The 16,237-nt window shown below is 51.9% G+C and overlaps 6 protein-coding genes across 7 annotated transcripts in view; 3 read left to right on the top strand and 3 right to left on the bottom strand.

The window, feature by feature from the left end:
* Nucleotides 1-25: 25 nt before the first annotated feature.
* Nucleotides 26-2,646, top strand: HMPREF1120_03462 (phosphatidylinositol glycan, class P). The gene has a single exon (XM_009157534.1). It carries the CDS (start codon nucleotides 286-288, stop codon nucleotides 2,173-2,175), a length of 1,890 nt encoding a protein of 629 aa, XP_009155782.1. The 5' UTR covers nucleotides 26-285; the 3' UTR covers nucleotides 2,176-2,646.
* HMPREF1120_03461 lies at nucleotides 2,272-5,921 on the bottom strand. Of its 2 annotated transcripts, XM_009157533.1 has the most exons (3): nucleotides 5,421-5,921; nucleotides 5,182-5,346; nucleotides 2,272-5,123 (listed from the first exon to the last, which is right to left on the bottom strand). In XM_009157533.1, exon 3 carries the CDS (start codon nucleotides 4,323-4,325, stop codon nucleotides 2,715-2,717), a length of 1,611 nt encoding a protein of 536 aa, XP_009155781.1. In that variant the 5' UTR covers nucleotides 4,326-5,123; nucleotides 5,182-5,346; nucleotides 5,421-5,921; the 3' UTR covers nucleotides 2,272-2,714. The 2 variants fall into 2 exon arrangements, with proteins under 2 accessions (XP_009155781.1, XP_009155780.1); XM_009157532.1 differs by having other exon boundaries at nucleotides 5,182-5,921.
* HMPREF1120_03460 (alpha-amylase) lies at nucleotides 5,166-8,161 on the top strand. Its single transcript, XM_009157531.1, has one exon. It carries the CDS (start codon nucleotides 6,352-6,354, stop codon nucleotides 7,882-7,884), a length of 1,533 nt encoding a protein of 510 aa, XP_009155779.1. The 5' UTR covers nucleotides 5,166-6,351; the 3' UTR covers nucleotides 7,885-8,161.
* HMPREF1120_03459 (salicylate hydroxylase) lies at nucleotides 6,952-10,540 on the bottom strand. Its single transcript, XM_009157530.1, has 4 exons — nucleotides 9,919-10,540; nucleotides 9,735-9,866; nucleotides 8,960-9,661; nucleotides 6,952-8,885 (listed from the first exon to the last, which is right to left on the bottom strand). Exons 1-4 carry the CDS (start codon nucleotides 9,919-9,921, stop codon nucleotides 8,274-8,276), a joined length of 1,449 nt encoding a protein of 482 aa, XP_009155778.1. The 5' UTR covers nucleotides 9,922-10,540; the 3' UTR covers nucleotides 6,952-8,273.
* Nucleotides 10,541-10,729: 189 nt separating this feature from the next.
* HMPREF1120_03458 (transcriptional regulatory protein GAL4) lies at nucleotides 10,730-15,058 on the top strand. The gene is made up of 9 exons (XM_009157529.1): nucleotides 10,730-11,421; nucleotides 11,615-11,715; nucleotides 11,777-12,069; nucleotides 12,135-12,638; nucleotides 12,710-12,902; nucleotides 12,967-13,125; nucleotides 13,190-13,713; nucleotides 13,787-14,023; nucleotides 14,157-15,058. The coding sequence occupies exons 1-9, from the start codon at nucleotides 11,281-11,283 to the stop codon at nucleotides 14,477-14,479; spliced, it is 2,475 nt and encodes an 824-aa protein (XP_009155777.1). The 5' UTR covers nucleotides 10,730-11,280; the 3' UTR covers nucleotides 14,480-15,058.
* HMPREF1120_03457 (NAD binding Rossmann fold oxidoreductase) overlaps nucleotides 15,010-16,237 on the bottom strand; it is a gene marked incomplete at both ends in the record, with an annotated part of 1,410 nt that continues 182 nt past the window's right edge. Inside the window, 4 exons of the mRNA XM_009157528.1 lie at nucleotides 15,010-15,290; nucleotides 15,364-15,746; nucleotides 15,769-15,922; nucleotides 15,986-16,195. Of these exons, the coding sequence (XP_009155776.1) occupies nucleotides 15,010-15,290; nucleotides 15,364-15,746; nucleotides 15,769-15,922; nucleotides 15,986-16,195 (1,028 nt within the window). The remainder of the gene's footprint in view (nucleotides 15,291-15,363; nucleotides 15,747-15,768; nucleotides 15,923-15,985; nucleotides 16,196-16,237) is intronic.

Genomic DNA, 16,237 nt, shown 5'->3' with positions numbered 1-16,237 from the left:
CTTGCCAACAAAGTAAAGATCGACTCGATACCCGCCTCAGCCCCAGCCTTGTGTGGCTGGAGAAGCGAAAAGGGGCCGCGAGGCTGAAGCGGAAGTGTTCATGTCAATATCAATATGGCCTTGGCGCTGCTCCCCGCATTTTCTCCGTATGCAGTGCCATTGCGATTTTGGTCATAACGTGTTATTTGCTTCCAGGTACTAACAACACGGCAATCTCTCTTTCTCTTTCTGTTTTGGCGTTGAGGGCGGCCAGCCCTTCGGCCCACTGGCAGTGAATACCACACAATGCCTCCTCACAGTAGAGGCGCGTCGCCCGAGTCAGGGTCAGGGTCAGGACATCAACGACCACACTCCAAATCATTATCAGCCTCTTTCCCACCCACGCTGCGGCCATACCTTGAAAACCTGCCTTCTCCCACATTATTGATCCCCTCGGATCAAAGAACACCTACGGGTCCTTATATGGACAAATCACAAACAGACCGCGGTCCATCTCCATCTACGCCTGTGACACCGAAAACTCCCCGGCGGCGTGCGGCCACCACAACTGTCTTCGAGGGTGAAGACCGGGGAAGAAGAACTTCTGGCGACTTTGAAGATGGAGAAGAAGAGGACGACGAAGACGAAGAAGACGAAGAGATAGATGTGACGGGCGTGACGCTGGATGACGACGATTTCGAATCGCATTATTCGCGGCACGAATCGGAGGAAGAATCAGGTTCAGACCAATTTGGATCCCAAGATGAAGATATTGAAGAGCATTCACAATTCGAATCGTCGTCGCAGAACGGGCACGCAGCCGCCGCTGCCTCCACCGCCACCACCGCCGACGAACAAGAATCAGAATACATTTCAGCGCAACAAAAACAACGACCAGGATCGCTCGCACGCGTCCACTCTCTACCCGCACGGCCACCTTTACCCGCGCGACATCACCACCAAGCGCAAGGGCAAGGTCTACACACATCACAATCCACAACATCTCTCGGCCCGCCTCCTTCTCATCCACCACCTCCACCACCCCTCTATCCACCATTCTACAACCGGCCACCGACACCACTGCCTCCATCACCGAGTCTCACATCTTTGTTAAGGCCACCATCTCTCCTAAACCGGTCCACGGCCTCAACTCGACCAACCACACCAGACAGTTCAGACGTTGAAACGCCCAACGACACCGAAGCCGCCGTTGCACAATCAGCGCGTCGGGCACATCCACTGCCGCCCACATCCCCCAAAGTGCCCACGTACGAATACTACGGGTTCGTGTTGTATTTGGCCTCGTCGCTCGCGTTTCTGTTTTACATCCTCTGGTCGTATCTGCCCAGCCCGTTCCTGCATGCTCTTGGGATAACTTACTACCCGAATCGATGGTGGTCGCTGGCCATTCCGGCCTGGATCGTGATGCTTTTGGTTTATATCTATGTTGCGTTGCTGTCCTATAATGTCGAGTATTTGACCTTGCCGCTGAACAGTCTCGAGTGCATGGTCGATGATGCGGCGAATGTTGCGGTCCTGGATGAGAAGACTGGAAGGATAAGAAAGGGGGGAAGTAAGAGGTTGATGAAGGAGTTGGAGGAGCGGGAGAGGTATTTCGAACACCATCCGGAACAACATCGAGGAGGAACGGAAACGAAAAGGAATCGGAGACTGTCAAGGGGTCAGGCTAGTAACTTGAACCAGTTGAGAAACAACCAGTCTGGGGGATTTGGTGCTGGCGCCGTGTGCTCGGACCCTACTGCCAGACGAAGATTGTCGAACCGATCGCACCCTGCGGCGGCGGCGGCGGCAGCATCCGCTGTTGATGGCAGTCCAGGCAGTGTTGGCATTGACTCGTCCAAGAATCCTCCTCCACCTCCCGACATTCCTGCCCGTGACTACCAGAATTCAAATTCGAGTTCGCATTGGAATCAACATGCCCATGGCCATGATCCCACCACTGCACAATCGTTTCTACACCACATTGTGCATCCTAATACTACTACCAGCGCCGCCCGAGACCGAGCAGCGCAGCATTCCATCACCGGCAAGCCCAATGGCGCCGGTGGTGGTGGTGGTGGTGGTGGTCCGAATATGGTGATGCCGAACTGGAATTGGAAACTCGTCTGGAACGAAGGCACAGATGCCGTCATGGACGTTCCGATCGGTGGCGTTTGCGAAGTTTTGTATGGCTGATTTTACCATACTGGATCAAATATGTTTGTTCTTGAGAAAGAGAGCGAGAAAAAGAGAGCGAGAAAAAGAGAGAGAGAGAGAGAGAGAGAGAATTAAGGGAAGTATACTATTATCTGATGGTGCATAATATATGTAATAGTATATCAATAATAATACTGTGTACATACTACACAGGTTGATTGGAGATTGGAAGGAGAGACAGACACAGCACCCAGTTTTGCATCCATCAGGCTTGTCAAGTCAGGGTATTCAGCTACCTTCATCATCCATTCAGATACTCAGGTAGTAGGATAGTAGTAGACACCTCGACCCCATGGCGTGGCGGTGTAACAGTAGTATTGCAGCATACAAGGTAGGCATAGTGTAGTAGTGTCGAATAGGATTGTATAGTCACATATAGTAGGTAGTAGTATACCTAGGTAGGTAGTAATATAGTGTAAGAATGCAAACCACAATATCATGAATAACAACTCTCTTTTCCTCGTTTCATTTTTCATCTTTGCCTCTTCACATATACTGACTACTAGTAGTCAAGTCAATCAATCCCATTTAATAAACGTCTTGTTCTGCAACCATCTGGCAGACCGAACAACCATCTTATCCACACGGGTAAAGTAATCTGCGACCCAGAGGACGACAAGAGCAGTAAGAAGAGCGCCCGGCAGACGAGCAAGATGCGACTCGCCGAGATGGGCGGCGCGCCACGGCTCAATGACCAATCTGTACGGGCCATAAACAATCGGCCAGTGCATGGCATAAATACCAAACGACAAGTCGCCAAGGTACTGGGAGAAGCGCCATTCGAACGGTCGCTGGAGGATCGGACACGAGTCGAGGGCCAGGACGACAAAGAAGGCCCCGAAGCTGATCCAGAACGTGTACGCTGCGTCGCCGTACCATGGCGGAATCATGCGTGCCAAAATGGGCCACGGGAACTGCCCGTCGGTGGCGCCCAGGTCGGGAGTGTGCTGTCGGTCTGGCTGGCCCAGCAATATGAAGCCCAACAGAAGGACAGAAACCCATCCGATGGTGGAGGCGATGGCGACGAGACGACGACGATGACGCCGGAGACGATGTTGTGCAGACGAAGACGCAAAAAGTTTCTCTTGCATGATTTCTCTTTCTTCTTCGCTTTCCCCTTCGCTTCCGCTCTCGCCTTCCTCTCCCACTTCGGGTTGCACGATCGCCACTTGGTCGTTTGCTGTCATCACGACAACGGGCAGCGGTTGTGGAGGAGGAAGAGTAGTAGTAGTGGCAGCAGCATGTCCACCGAGACGCTCCGGATGCCGGCTCAACGAGAGGTCGGCGACGAACATGCCAAACAAAAACTCGGACAGGAAAATCCATCTCGACATGGTCGACAACTTGCTCGACGCCGCACAGAAAACGAATAAAATGATGCTGCCGCGGTATTCAATCGGGATCGTCCACATCTGGTCGAGATATCTGGTGCGGAACACCCCATCATGTACCCAGCCCTGAATGTCGGCGAACGGGTTGCAGGTGACGGCGAAATCCAAAAACCAGTCCCACAGCTGGGCCCAGAACGTGGGCTGAGGATTCATTCCATATGGTATATACCAGCGTAGCGTCACCATGATGGCCGCCACCAGGGTTGCTACTCCTGTCGAACCGTAGAGTCGGATGAACCGCCGGAAGGTGGACGAGGCGAGACAGTCGTGTAGCCGTGCGGCTTGCTTGTTGCGGATCATCTGCAGCATCCGGTAGCTCAGCACATAACCGGAGATGACGAAGAAAATGGCCACCATTCCGGATCCGCCGTCAAAGAAGACGCGGATGATGGGCAGTTGTAGAAACCATATATTGGGCAGGTGGAATGCGTGGTAGATGAACACACACACTGCCGCGTAGCCTCTCAGAGCATCCAGGTATGCTGTAGGATGGAGCTTGCGTTCGCGGCCGCCCGCAGGATCACGCTGATGTAGATAGCTGGGGAGAAAAAATCGGATATGTTTGAGGATGCTGAGGCTTTTGGCTCCTGCTGTCTGCCATCTTGGCCGACGCTGGGGGGTGTTGTATGTCACTTCGTCCGCGGGTTGGGCCTCATGCTCGTCGTCGGCATAGTCTCGACTATCGATCGCGGGGTTCTGATCTTCCGAGAGACGGATCGCATGATATGTTCCTCCCATACTGTCGTTGCTCACTCGCTCGCCGTTTCTTTACGTGAGCAAGCCCTGGGTGCAATGTGACCGTACGGAAGTGCGTGGATGTAACCCGGGAGATTTTGAACGAGACCTTTTCACAAGCTCCTGACCATTTTTGAGTATATGTTTGGTTTGTACAGAATTTTGTCAATGAGGTTGGGCCCCCTACCACGGCAGCTGTCCAAGGAAGTACTGCAACGATGACTTTGAAACCCACCGTATACAGGAGGTGGCCATGGCGAAGTTAAATCATCAAGATGGCCCAGGCACTCCTTGCATGCAATTGTAGGAATGCAATTTACCTGATGGCAAGCTTCGGCTCGATCCCTCAGAAGGTCTGGCCTCTGGGTCTAGCATTCAAGGCGCCATCAAGCCAATCCAATCATGTCGATCGCACGGGCAAACAAGCATTTGTCCATTTGTTCACTAAGGAGTCAGTAGCTCGGAACTGACAGGCGTCAAGTCGAGGGTGAGCCCTTTTGACAGGTCAACCCATTGAGCAAGTCCTTTGTGGGCCACATTCTGCGAAAGGTGCCTCTCTTTTTCTTGATGTTGCAGACAGAAAAAATAGGTAGAGTAAGAGTTAGTAACATCGTTAGCCGTTGAGGAAGACAAGATTTTGCCTCTTCTTGTCATCTCGGCGTGTGAGGGCGTAATGGACTTTTGCCGAGCAAAAGTCCCGCAGACTTGAATATGGAGAAGCGAAGTCTGGGGCACGGGCCAGGGTGACATGGCACGTGCCCATGCATAGCTCTCTCGAGAAACTATAGTGGGAATGGCTGGCTGGCAGTCAGGTCAGTTCAGCGGTGCCCGTATTTGATGCGTATTTGATTCTTGCCACCTTCTTCCTTTCATCTCGCCTACAACCTGTCATTCGGAGCTTGATTGAGGTTGCCTGTGGTCAATTCACAAGACCCCCCTTTTCAGTGCGTCTTTTACATTATGGTTCATAAGCACGCCATTTTCCGGCAGCGGCGACCGTGGCTTCCGTAGCTGATGGTTTGGACTTGAGGATTTGAAGCGCGAAGCCCCTGAGTCAGAACTGGATAGCAATGCCAGTGTAGTGCGGGTGTTGCATACGAGTAGCCACCGGCACATCAGGAGGTGGTGATAAGTCGTCCAAGTGCATCATCATTGTTATGGGGCAGTTCAGAGGTTCGAGTCGAGTGTCCCACTTCGCGGGTTGAAGGTGGTGGGAAGAGAAAAGGGTGATGGAAGTGGGCGGGTGCACTACAATGTATCAGTGTACTACTGCACTGCATCGGGACAAGAGCGCATCTTGCTTATCGAACTGGGCATCACTTATCTCCACGTGCTCTCCGTCTGCCCAGCCACAAGATTAGTCAGCATCAGCCACATTGCGCACAGCCATCATGATGTCTTTTCTTCTAATGTTGGTTGGTACCTGCAGCGGCAAAGCCTTTCTAGCCACTCCGCCTCTTTTGAATTCCCGCAACAATGTTCCGACCTCTCCTACCAGCGTCAGGATTAAAGATCCGGAGAGAAGCCAAGTTAAAGATGATCGAAATCCCACATGCTACTATCTTTCGTCGTGGTGGCGTTGCGAGGATGAAGTAAGCGTTGAGCCTCAGAAGCAAAATGATCTCATCGGACGTCAACCTGTTCGCTAACAAAGGGAAAAACTTGGTACATCTCCCGGATCTGGGATGCGGCGACATCCATTGAAAGGTTAAATCTCTATAAAATTATACTATGTATATTGACGTATTTTCATTTTGCATGCAATCCCCTTGTATCACATAGACTTTCATCCCGTCCCTATTATTCACTGGCGAGGCATCCTTTTGGGACATAATCGCGATACAAAGGACAACATCTCCGTGGTCCACATTATCTTGTTTACTCAACACCCATTCTGCGTACCGGCCCCAGAGCCATCCTTTGGGAATCTTAACTTTTGGTTAGGCCTTAATATAAGGAGAATAATTTATCGTCCATCAGCTTCGCAACGATAATACGTGCATCTGAAGTCGACTCCGCAGCCAGCACCATGGGAGAACCAGCGACAGACTCCAACTACTGCATCCTACAAGGATTTGAATGGAACGTCTCAGCAGACCAAAAACACTGGAAACGACTGAACGCCGTTCTCTCTGAGCTCAAAGACGTCGGACTCGAGAACATCTGGTTACCTCCGGCATGCAAAGGCCAGGGCGGCAGCCAGGCCAACGGATACGACATCTACGACCTCTACGACATTGGCGAATTCGAACAGAAGGGATCGAAATCAACAAAATGGGGATCACGCGAAGATCTGGACGCACTGGCTCAAAAAGCCCAAGAACTCGACGTAGGGCTGTACTTCGACGCGGTGCTGAACCACAAGGCCGGGGCGGACCACAAGGAGAAATGCCGGGTGGTCGAAGTCGACCAGGCCGACCACACCAAAGACATCAGCGAGCCATTCGAGATCGAGGCATGGCTGGGGTTTGACTTCCCCGGCCGCGGCGACAAATATTCGGCCCAAAAATACCACTGGGAGCATTTCTCGGGGACCGACTACGACGCAGGCAACGACCGCACGGGCATTTTCCGCATCGTCGGCGAGAACAAGTGGTGGTCGCACAGCGTGGGCAGCGAATCCGGCAACGCCGACTTCCTCATGTTCGCCGACGTCGACTACTCGCACCCGGAAGTCGAGGCGGACGTGAAAAACTGGGGCGAGTGGATTGTTCGCCAGCTGAAACTCAAAGGATTCCGATTCGATGCGTGCCAGCACTTTTCCGAGCGGTTCACTAACGAGTTCATCAATAACCTCGAAAAACAGTTTGGTGACAACTCGTTGTTTCTGGTCGGCGAGTTCTGGACGGGTGAAGTGAAAGCCATGCTTGAGTATCTTGACAATATGCACCATAAGTTCAGTCTGTACGACTCGCCGCTACTTAACAACTTTTCGAGGCTGTCGACTACCGAGGGCGCGGATCTGCGTACTGTTTTTGATAATAGTTTGGTTCAAGCCAGGCCCGAATGTGCTGTTACTGTTGTTATGAACCATGACACACAGCCTGGTCAGACTGTCGAGACGCCCATAGAGGGATTCTTCAAGCCTCTTGCATATGCGCTGATTCTGCTCCGCAGAGAGGGGTACCCTTGTGTGTTTTATGGTGACTTGTACGGCACAAAGGGCAAGCATCCTGAGCCGCCTTCCTGCGGTGGCAAGTTGCCCCATTTGGTCCTGGCCCGCAAGCTCTTTGCCTACGGCGACCAGGACGATTACTTTGACGATGCTAATTGTCTGGGCTTCGTGCGCCGAGGCACCAATGACCGCAAGGACGGTTTGGCGTGTGTCTTGTCTAATGCCGCCCCTGGACAGAAGAAGATGTTTGTCGGAAAGGAGCATGCGGGAGAAGTCTGGACTGATGTCCTGGGCTGGCAGACCGATGAGGTCAAGATTGATGACGAAGGCTTCGGCCAATTCATGTGTCCTGGCACCAGTGTGAGCGTTTGGGTTAATAAAGATGCTCAAGATCGATCCAAAATCGATGGCTTGCACTTCGACACAGATATCTATGCCAGAGCATGATGTTGTTCGTCACCGTCGGTATATACTTCTTACGTTAGATTGCTGTTTGATACCCTGAAGACCTGTCGGATAGAGAAGGCCATTTCTGATAGTCCGTGGATTCTTGTCCATCGAGTATCGCACTGGCAGGGAGGAATCTAATAATCCATTTTGTGCGACACTGTCAATATGGCTTGAGTCTACGACGCAATCGAAGAAACCTGGATCCTCGGACACTGGGGCTCCTGGATAGTAAACATGCATAGATAAAGAACTTGATTCGTCTCGGACCTGCCGGTTATATCATGTGCCGTGAAATCTTTTGTTAGACCACGAGAAGACCTAACCGGAGGACATGAGTTTAGTACTCCGACAGCATTGGCCCTGGAGTAGGTATAGACTGATCGATCTCATAACCTCGCAGTGAATTGCTGCTGCTGCTGCTGCTGTTGTTGTGGTATCGCTTGCGGCCTCTCCGCCACATCCGACTCTTTCGGCATAAACCATCCCATGGATTTATCATACATGGTCGGTGTGACGCCAGTATTGGGATCACACGGCTCCCGCCCTTGATTAAAATACTTGGCAAGGGCTGTTTCCGCATGGCGCTCGACATCATAACCATAGACCTCCAGCACGGTCTGCGGATCGCCGTATAAGTTGCTGCTGCGCACGTAATACTTGCCTTGCAGTTCAGGGGCCATGGCTGCATCTCGAGCCCGCTGTGCCGGCCCGTCGGGTAAATGCCAGATGGCGCCGTTGAGGAACGAGACTTGTTGTTTCGCATATGCCTTGGGCATCCTTTCTTCTTCGTAGATGCGCACGGCATCCTGGAGGTTTATGCCGCCTTGGACAACTTTACCGATACATTTGGCGAGAAACGCCCCATCTTCCATGGACGTCGCTGCTCCCTGAGCCATATGGTTAACCATGGAGTGGGCGGCGTCGCCGATGAGAACGACGTTCTTGCGTGGTGACGACCATGTTGATAGGGGACCGGTCACCATAAGGGGCCAGCGGGACTGTGTAAGATGGATGGTGATTAGCTTGTCTGATGGCTCTGCCAAAAACAAAAAGAACAAAGTCGTCAACTTACAACGCTTTCAATCATGTGCACAATGCGTTTGATTCGCGGATCAAAGTCCTTGTACTCGTTCCGCAGTTCTTCAATGGGTACATCGGGCTGTGTAGCCCGCACCTTTTCAGGCCGGTGATGCGAAAGCACGAGATTGAACATCTTCCCCGCGTTGATGGGATACGTAATGATATATGCGTTGTGGCCCATCCACACTTCCATGGTCAATTTCTCAATCAGCTGCCTTGCGACGGGATCCTTCCGGATTTGGTCGTACGGCACCAGAGCCCGGTAAGCGCAGTTGGTAGTGGGAGGCTCAGGGGCGACGTTGGGAAAGAGTGTTTTTCGAGTGATGCTGTTGATTCCATCGGCCCCAATTAAGAGGTCAAAAGTGTGCTTTGCACCGCGGCGGGTTTCGACGGTGACTTTGTCGCCGTTGTGATAGTTAATGTAGCTTACGGCTGAGTCGATGTGGATCTTGGCCCCTAGTTGCTCTGCGATCGTGACCAGCCCTTCATGAAGATGGGCTCGGTGGACTACCCACCATGGCCGTCCTAGGGACTGTTCCACAGTGGATATCGTGGTATGCCCGACCTTGGTACCGTCCTTGCGGCGCATGTTGAGCTCTTCGAATTGGACGAGATTGCCGCCAATGACTTTGTCAACTCCCCATCGTTGAAGAAGCACTGAGACATTGGGTGTCATCTGGATGCCGGCGCCTATCTATAGTGTCACATGGAAGGTTAGAAACCAGAGGATGAAGGCATAAATGGTAATCGCCGATGGTAGCACCAACCTCTCCCAATTGCTCTGCTGCCTCAAGAACAGTCACGTTCGCACCAGCCTTGCGTAAGGCGATGGCCGTGGCAAGCCCACCAATCCCGGCCCCAACAATGCCAATATGCACATCCTGTTGTCGTGTGTGACCCTGCCTAGATATGAGTATTTGTCGGAGCTGAATTGAGCACAAGGCTACCAACCATCTTCTCAGATAGAACCCCGGAGATGTCTCTGCTAGAAGCGGCCTGGCCCTTGTATCAAAACGGAAGTGTATTTGTATTGAAGGAATATCCTGAGTATGGGATCTCGAGCCGCCGCGGGTCAAGGTCGTATATAGCCATATCCAGTTCAGCTTACATTGTACACCGTCGAGACTGTGAAGGTATCATGGGCCGCGGAGTTAGGGATGAGCCCCATGTCGAACCATTGATGATGCAGGAACAGCACAGATCGGATTGGAGTAGACAATCATACTTCACCCTTAAGATCTGCATATACATTTGCACGGTTTGAAAGATGATCCCTTTCTGTCATGTGCGGAGTCCTCGGAATTGATTCTATCACGGGGCTCATGCTCCACATTCCCACGGACAATCAAGGGAGAGCATCAGAACAGTACAAACACCGTGAAGCGACACTGTTCAAGGTATCATTGTGCCTGACCTGGGATCACCTGGGAAATGTTGGAGTGTGTGTGTCGACTCTGGGCCACTCCAGAAATGTTAGTCCTACCTTAATCCGTACAGAATCTCTTCGATATCTGCGTCACATCGCTCCAGCATATAATGCCATAGAGAAACTAATAGGAGGCGCCAAAGACTGTGCAGGAGCGTGGTCAGAGCAAGTCATAAGGACGAAGTTGACTCCAGCAGTGGCAGGAAAAAGCGGACCACGTGACCAGGATCATATCACGTGAACAAGCATCACATGATCGGCTGCAAATGCCGAACTGAACCGGCGGCTTTGGTTCTTGTGCCTGATCTCTCCCTCTTCTCGACTCTCTTTCATTTCCTATCTCCCCGACAGTGCGCCGCGTCAGCCCCCACAAGGCTTGAGGTCCTGTCCAAGAAGCCGTTTCTGGGGCACATTATGGGGCATAGCATGGGGCATAGCATGGGGCATAGCATGGGGCACAGCATGGAGTTTGGAGAGCTCCCGTCTGTTTACAACTCGCCTTGGAACCTGCCGCATCCAAGGCGTTCAGTCAAACAGAGAGCCTGTCCAGCAGCCGTCAGTGGCGGCTGGCCGGCCACAAGAGTGGACAGTGGACTGCATCCGATACCCGCCCCAAACTCAAAGGGAGCTCTCTACTTCCCGCCCACTGCACTGCAGCTGGCCAGTCTTGACGTTGGACCGCCACACACCGGTAGGCAGACCTGCAAGATGAGAAATCCACCTCCTCCAGATGCTATGTTGCCGACCTCAAGCATAGTGATTTGCATTCCTTTCTCCCCGTATCTTCATCACTTCCCGTGTTCCCCGATAGCTTCAGTCAAGAGCAGATTACAGTGGTCAATCAGGTGAGAGCACGGCGGTCAGGTGTTGATGCCATAGCAACGTCAATGAATGAGACCGAACGCGAACAGGACCCCGTGTCCAACAGACACCCACCACAGGTGCAGCCAGTGGATCATTCGACACCGCCCAACAAGAGGAGAAGGATTGCACTGGCATGCAGCAATTGCAGACACAGAAAGTCTCGGGTACGTAGACAGACTGGATACACGCACGTTCTCCCTTGCAAGGCAACCTTCGAGTCGTTGTGACCGCGAGAGGCAGTTCGTTTCGCGTCCATCCACCCAAGATGGTGCACGGACGGCCCCTCGGCCGATTGAAATCTACCGTCCTTCTATGAACAATCGACCGATCTAACCATGTCAATATCACCATTTCTAGTGTGACGGAGGGAGACCTGTATGTTCACAATGTCGTGAACTAGGGTCGGAATGCCATTATGAGCAGCAAGGGACCGCCAACAGCCTCACAGTCGGCAGAAGGTAAGAGCATGGTCAAATGTGGGTCCTGCTGGCAGCGGACCTGACATTGCTTCTCTTACAGTTACATATCTCAACTCGAGACACGGCTTGCAACTATTGAAGACAACATCAAGCGACTCCAAAATGGCCAGACTGTTACACAGCCAAGGTCTCCCAAATCTCCACAATGTAGTCGTGGTGGCTTGCCAGGGAGCAAGGATACACCCACAGATGACGGCAGCAATGGGCCTCAGATCCCTTCCCACATGCTTTATCAGAATAATGCCGAGTTGGGAGATTTGGACACGGCCGAAGACTCGATTGACGGAATGGGGGCCATTAAGTTCACCGATGAGGAGGACTGCGGTTATTTTGGTACACACGCCGTCCCGCAGTCTTCCTTACTGGTGTGTAGTGCTGCCTGCTAATGACCGTACCAGGACCATCTTCGAACATTGCTTTTGTCCGCCATATTTCTCTAGCGATGGCTAGGGGAACAGCGGCTGGCCAAGCCGCACCGTCACAGGCCCCTCGTCGCTCAATTACCGGTACCATGAGCGTATCTCGACCTCACTACGTCAAGGATCAAACTCCACAGATTGGTGTAAACCCATCACGGAGAGGAATCAACATTTATGCGCTTCCCTCAGAGGCTCGCACGTGGGCACTAATCAAGGAGTACTTTCAAAAGACAGGGCAGTTATTGCCGTTTATTCACGAGGAGTCGTTCTGCGATACCTATTTCCAGATGAAGCGCAACCACTTCACATTGGCCCGCAGGACATGGCTCGGCTTACTCAACATCATTATGGCCATGGGTACCACGCTATCGGTCGAAGGGAATATGTCTTCGGAAGAGCGGATAGAGGAATCCGACGTTTACTATCAGAGAGCCAACGCGCTGTGTTACAAGGAGTCCAGACGAAATATCAGTCTTGAGTTGGGTAAGCCTGTCCACGATACCACAAAACCTACATTTTTGTCTTAGCACTGCCAGTCACTCATTATGCGCTAGTCCAATACCTTCTCATTCAAGGCCAGTATCTCCAAGGAACCCAAAAGTCTGTCCAAGCTTGGACAGTCCACGGGTTAGCCATCACCACTGCCTTCCAGTTGGGCCTGCATTCGCCTCGAACCAATTCCGAATTCCCTGCACTCGAGGCAGAGATCCGAAAGCGTGTCTGGTTTGGATGCATCCTACTCGATCGGTGTGTCATGCTTTATCGAGAACGCGTACAAGTTTGCCGTTCTTTATTACTAACGACCCTGCAGAACTCTAAGCATGACCTTTGGTCGGCCCTCCATAATCCCGGACAACTACGTCAAACTTGACCTGCCGATTTTCAACATCAAGATCGTTGGTCAGGCTCCCACACCTCAAAATGAACCTGCCATTCCTCAAATGGACGCTATGTTCTACACAGCTACCATGTGAGTCCTGGAACTAGCCTGACATCACTGACAGTGGGTCCATCGACTAACAAGAACTACTTAGCAAGTTATATAATGTCATGTATCATATCATCGACACGTGTTACGGACAGAATTTGGGCATTGAAGATTCCCTGGACGACTCGGAGATCTTCTCCCTGGTGCTGAAAGGTGGTAGGTTACTTGACGAATGGCAGTTTCAGCTCCTACCACAACTTCTCCTCCGTGTGTGCGACGTGCCACTCCGTCCTCCGGATCTCGACAAAATGGAACAGAGGAATCTGATTGTGGAGCGGTTCAATATGGTATTGTCGCTGCGATACCATAACCTCCGGATTTTGCTTCACCGTCCTATTCTCGAGAAGATCCTGGACACATATGGCGGACAACACGACGCCGCGGGAGCCGGAAATGGTATGTCTGCTCGCGTTGGGGTGGAGAACCCCATGCTACAACAGATTGGTGTCACGAGCATTGAGACCTGCGTCGACTCGGCCATGATCATCATATCGATTGTCCATACCATTGTTTTGTCTGCCGGATGGCGCCGCGATCTTCTAGGGGCGTGGAATTACTCGTTGTTCTACAGTAAGTACCAGAGCCAAGGAGGCTAGACATATCAACAACAAGAAGACTAACCTACCTTGTGTGTCGTGCATAGCATTCAATGCCGGCCTAGTCTTATTCGCAGCACTTCTCGTGGCGCCGAAAGACGACCTTCGCCAGCAGAGGCAAGACCCCAAATATTTCATTCCCTCCAGGTGGGACTTCGTCGACCATATCCCGCGGTATTTGACCATGGCCATCGAAGCCCTGAAACATCTGGACCGGGGAAACCGCGTCATAGACCGTTGCGTGGTCTATCTTGCCCAATTATCCGCTACGCTCACCAGCCACAGTAAGTCTAACTTTAAGTTACCGGTTGCGTTTGCCTTTTTTGTTTTGAAAGATGCGACATCGCGCTTCAGTTTCCATCAATCAGTTAGAGATGTGCGGCAGAACAGGACTCACTGACTTGTCTCTGGACCCAGCTCCGTCGACCAACTTCGATCCGAGTTACTCTGTCGTAGGCAGCAACGGCAACAATGTCAACACCGGCAACGGTGCCAGGCGAAGCAATACCAATACGGTTCCATCTGTCAATCCTATCGACAATACAACTCAAATAGATCAAAACCTGGACGTTGGCGTCAACCAGCATCAACAGCACTCCTCTCAACATTACCAACAACAGCATCTCGCGACAACATCCCGGACATTCCAGATGGACGTGGAGACGGACTTGAACGAGTTTATGCTCGACACGGATTTGGATCTGTTCGCCAGGCAGTTTGATTTGTTCCGGCAATATTGAGCACCATGTTCAGTGGTAGCGTGCAGCATCACACTCACTCTTACAACTGCAGTGGGAACAAGAGCCAGGAGAAGCGAAGAGAAAAGATCGAGAGAGAGAGAGAGAGAGAGAGGAACAACTCGGGCACGAGAAAAGGGAAATAGCAAAAAGGACTAAGTGGTCAAAAGGGCAGAGGTATCAATATGGTTGGTACAAGCAACCCGGTCGACGACTAATTCTAAGTGAGGATGATGAGCACGGATGGCGAGAGTCGCCACTGTCCTTATCGTTGTGCTTTGAAAGGGGGCCAAAAAGCGTTATCACTTGATACCGTTACCTCACTGCGTGACTGCATGACTGCAAAGTACAAACTACATATGTATAAACATATCCTCGTCGGGGGAAGTGATGAAACATTGAAAGTTTCTTTGTGCACCAGTGAAGGAGATAAATTACAATATGATATACTTGGTTACCTAGTCCCCTAACCAGTGGAGACTGGGGACTCATTCATATAAAAACCACGAAGCAAAAGCACAGTCAAATTTCAATCAAACTTTACCAGGCCTCACAGGCAATCCAGCAGCCTGATAGATCTGATCAATAGTCTGCATCTGCTTGACACTTTCGTCATTAGCAACCCAGTAAGCGGGGTCCTTGCCTTGCAGCTTGCGGACAAAGGCCTCGAGCTGGTATCGGTAAGTGCTCCAGTAGGTAGCGCCGCCCTTACCGGCGGTGGTTTCGACGTTCTCCCAGACCGGACCGCCCGAGTACTGATGCTTGTACTCTGTGCGACCGGTATCTTTGTGAGTGATGGCGATGTGGTGGTATACTATGTTCACAAAGTCAGTACTACGCCACCTCCATCTGCAACCAAGTTCTGTTGTATTTCTGGTCAAACTTACAATGTGGCATCATAGCATTATAAAAGTGAATGATACACTTTTCCGTCTCGACCTCGATCTGCGGCAACTCCCAGACCCTTGGGATCACATAGGCGATCCAGTCGCGCGCCATGTCGGTGTAGATGCGGGAGTGGACGAGTTCGCCGTTCCGGTCCTTGAACAGCAGGTTGGCCGTCATGGCGGCGTCGACGCGCTTGTCCTTGTCGTAAGGGCGAGCCACGGCCGACAAGATCTTGTCGGGAAGCCCGGCGCGTAGAGCGTACCGGGTGAACGACAATGCGTACGTCATGTCCATTAGACTGCCGCCGGCCAGGTCGAATTGCCATCGGATGTCGCCGTCCGGAACGCCCGGTGATGCTGTCATGCGTGCGTCGGCGTACGATCTGTTTGCCGTATTCGCCGGACTCGAGGAGGGAGCGGAACAAATGTGCTGCCGGGTGGAATTGCCAGTGGAATGCCTCCTCGAGAACCCGGTTCGCTTGTTCGGCTTCCCGGACTAGGGCCTCGGCTTCGGCGCCGTTGGATGTGAATGGCTTTTCGAGCAGGACGTGTTTGCCAGCTATGAAGAGATGTTAGGGTTGATGTTGTGTTTGGATAAAAGTGAGAAGTAGGACAGGCTTACCTTTCAATGTTTTCGATGCCCACTCGTAGTGGAGTCCGTTCGGTGTCGAAATGTATACAAAGTCAACCTCTGAGTCGTCGAGCAGTGCTTGGTACGATCCGTAGGATTTCTGGAAGTGGTATTTCTTCGCTTGGCTGGCTGCTGTGTCGGCGTCTCGCGAGGCGATGGCATACAGGATCACGTCTGGATGAGTCTCGGCGGGATGAATGGCTGTGTAAGACTTAGAAACTAGTTCTTTGTTGTTTTTGTTGG

Source organism: Exophiala dermatitidis (genome assembly GCF_000230625.1).
Source record: "Exophiala dermatitidis NIH/UT8656 unplaced genomic scaffold supercont1.3, whole genome shotgun sequence".
In the NCBI taxonomy this organism is placed as follows: domain Eukaryota; kingdom Fungi; phylum Ascomycota; class Eurotiomycetes; order Chaetothyriales; family Herpotrichiellaceae; genus Exophiala; species Exophiala dermatitidis.
This window is presented reverse-complemented; position numbering and strand designations above follow the sequence as displayed.

Excerpts from the sequence above, each read along its gene's own strand:
- HMPREF1120_03460 (XM_009157531.1), top strand. The coding sequence starts at position 6,352 with ATGGGAGAACCAGCGACAGACTCCAACTACTGCATCCTACAAGGATTT.
- HMPREF1120_03461 (XM_009157532.1), bottom strand. The coding sequence starts at position 4,325 with ATGGGAGGAACATATCATGCGATCCGTCTCTCGGAAGATCAGAACCCC.
- HMPREF1120_03458 (XM_009157529.1), top strand. The coding sequence starts at position 11,281 with ATGAATGAGACCGAACGCGAACAGGACCCCGTGTCCAACAGACACCCA. Across the intron at positions 12,903-12,966 it reads GGATGCATCCTACTCGATCG|AACTCTAAGCATGACCTTTG; the intron begins GTGTGTCATGCT and ends ACGACCCTGCAG. Across the intron at positions 13,126-13,189 it reads ATGTTCTACACAGCTACCAT|CAAGTTATATAATGTCATGT; the intron begins GTGAGTCCTGGA and ends AGAACTACTTAG.
- HMPREF1120_03462 (XM_009157534.1), top strand. The coding sequence starts at position 286 with ATGCCTCCTCACAGTAGAGGCGCGTCGCCCGAGTCAGGGTCAGGGTCA.
- HMPREF1120_03459 (XM_009157530.1), bottom strand. Across the intron at positions 9,662-9,734 it reads CAGCAGAGCAATTGGGAGAG|ATAGGCGCCGGCATCCAGAT; the intron begins GTTGGTGCTACC and ends GTGACACTATAG. Across the intron at positions 8,886-8,959 it reads TGCACATGATTGAAAGCGTT|TCCCGCTGGCCCCTTATGGT; the intron begins GTAAGTTGACGA and ends CATCTTACACAG.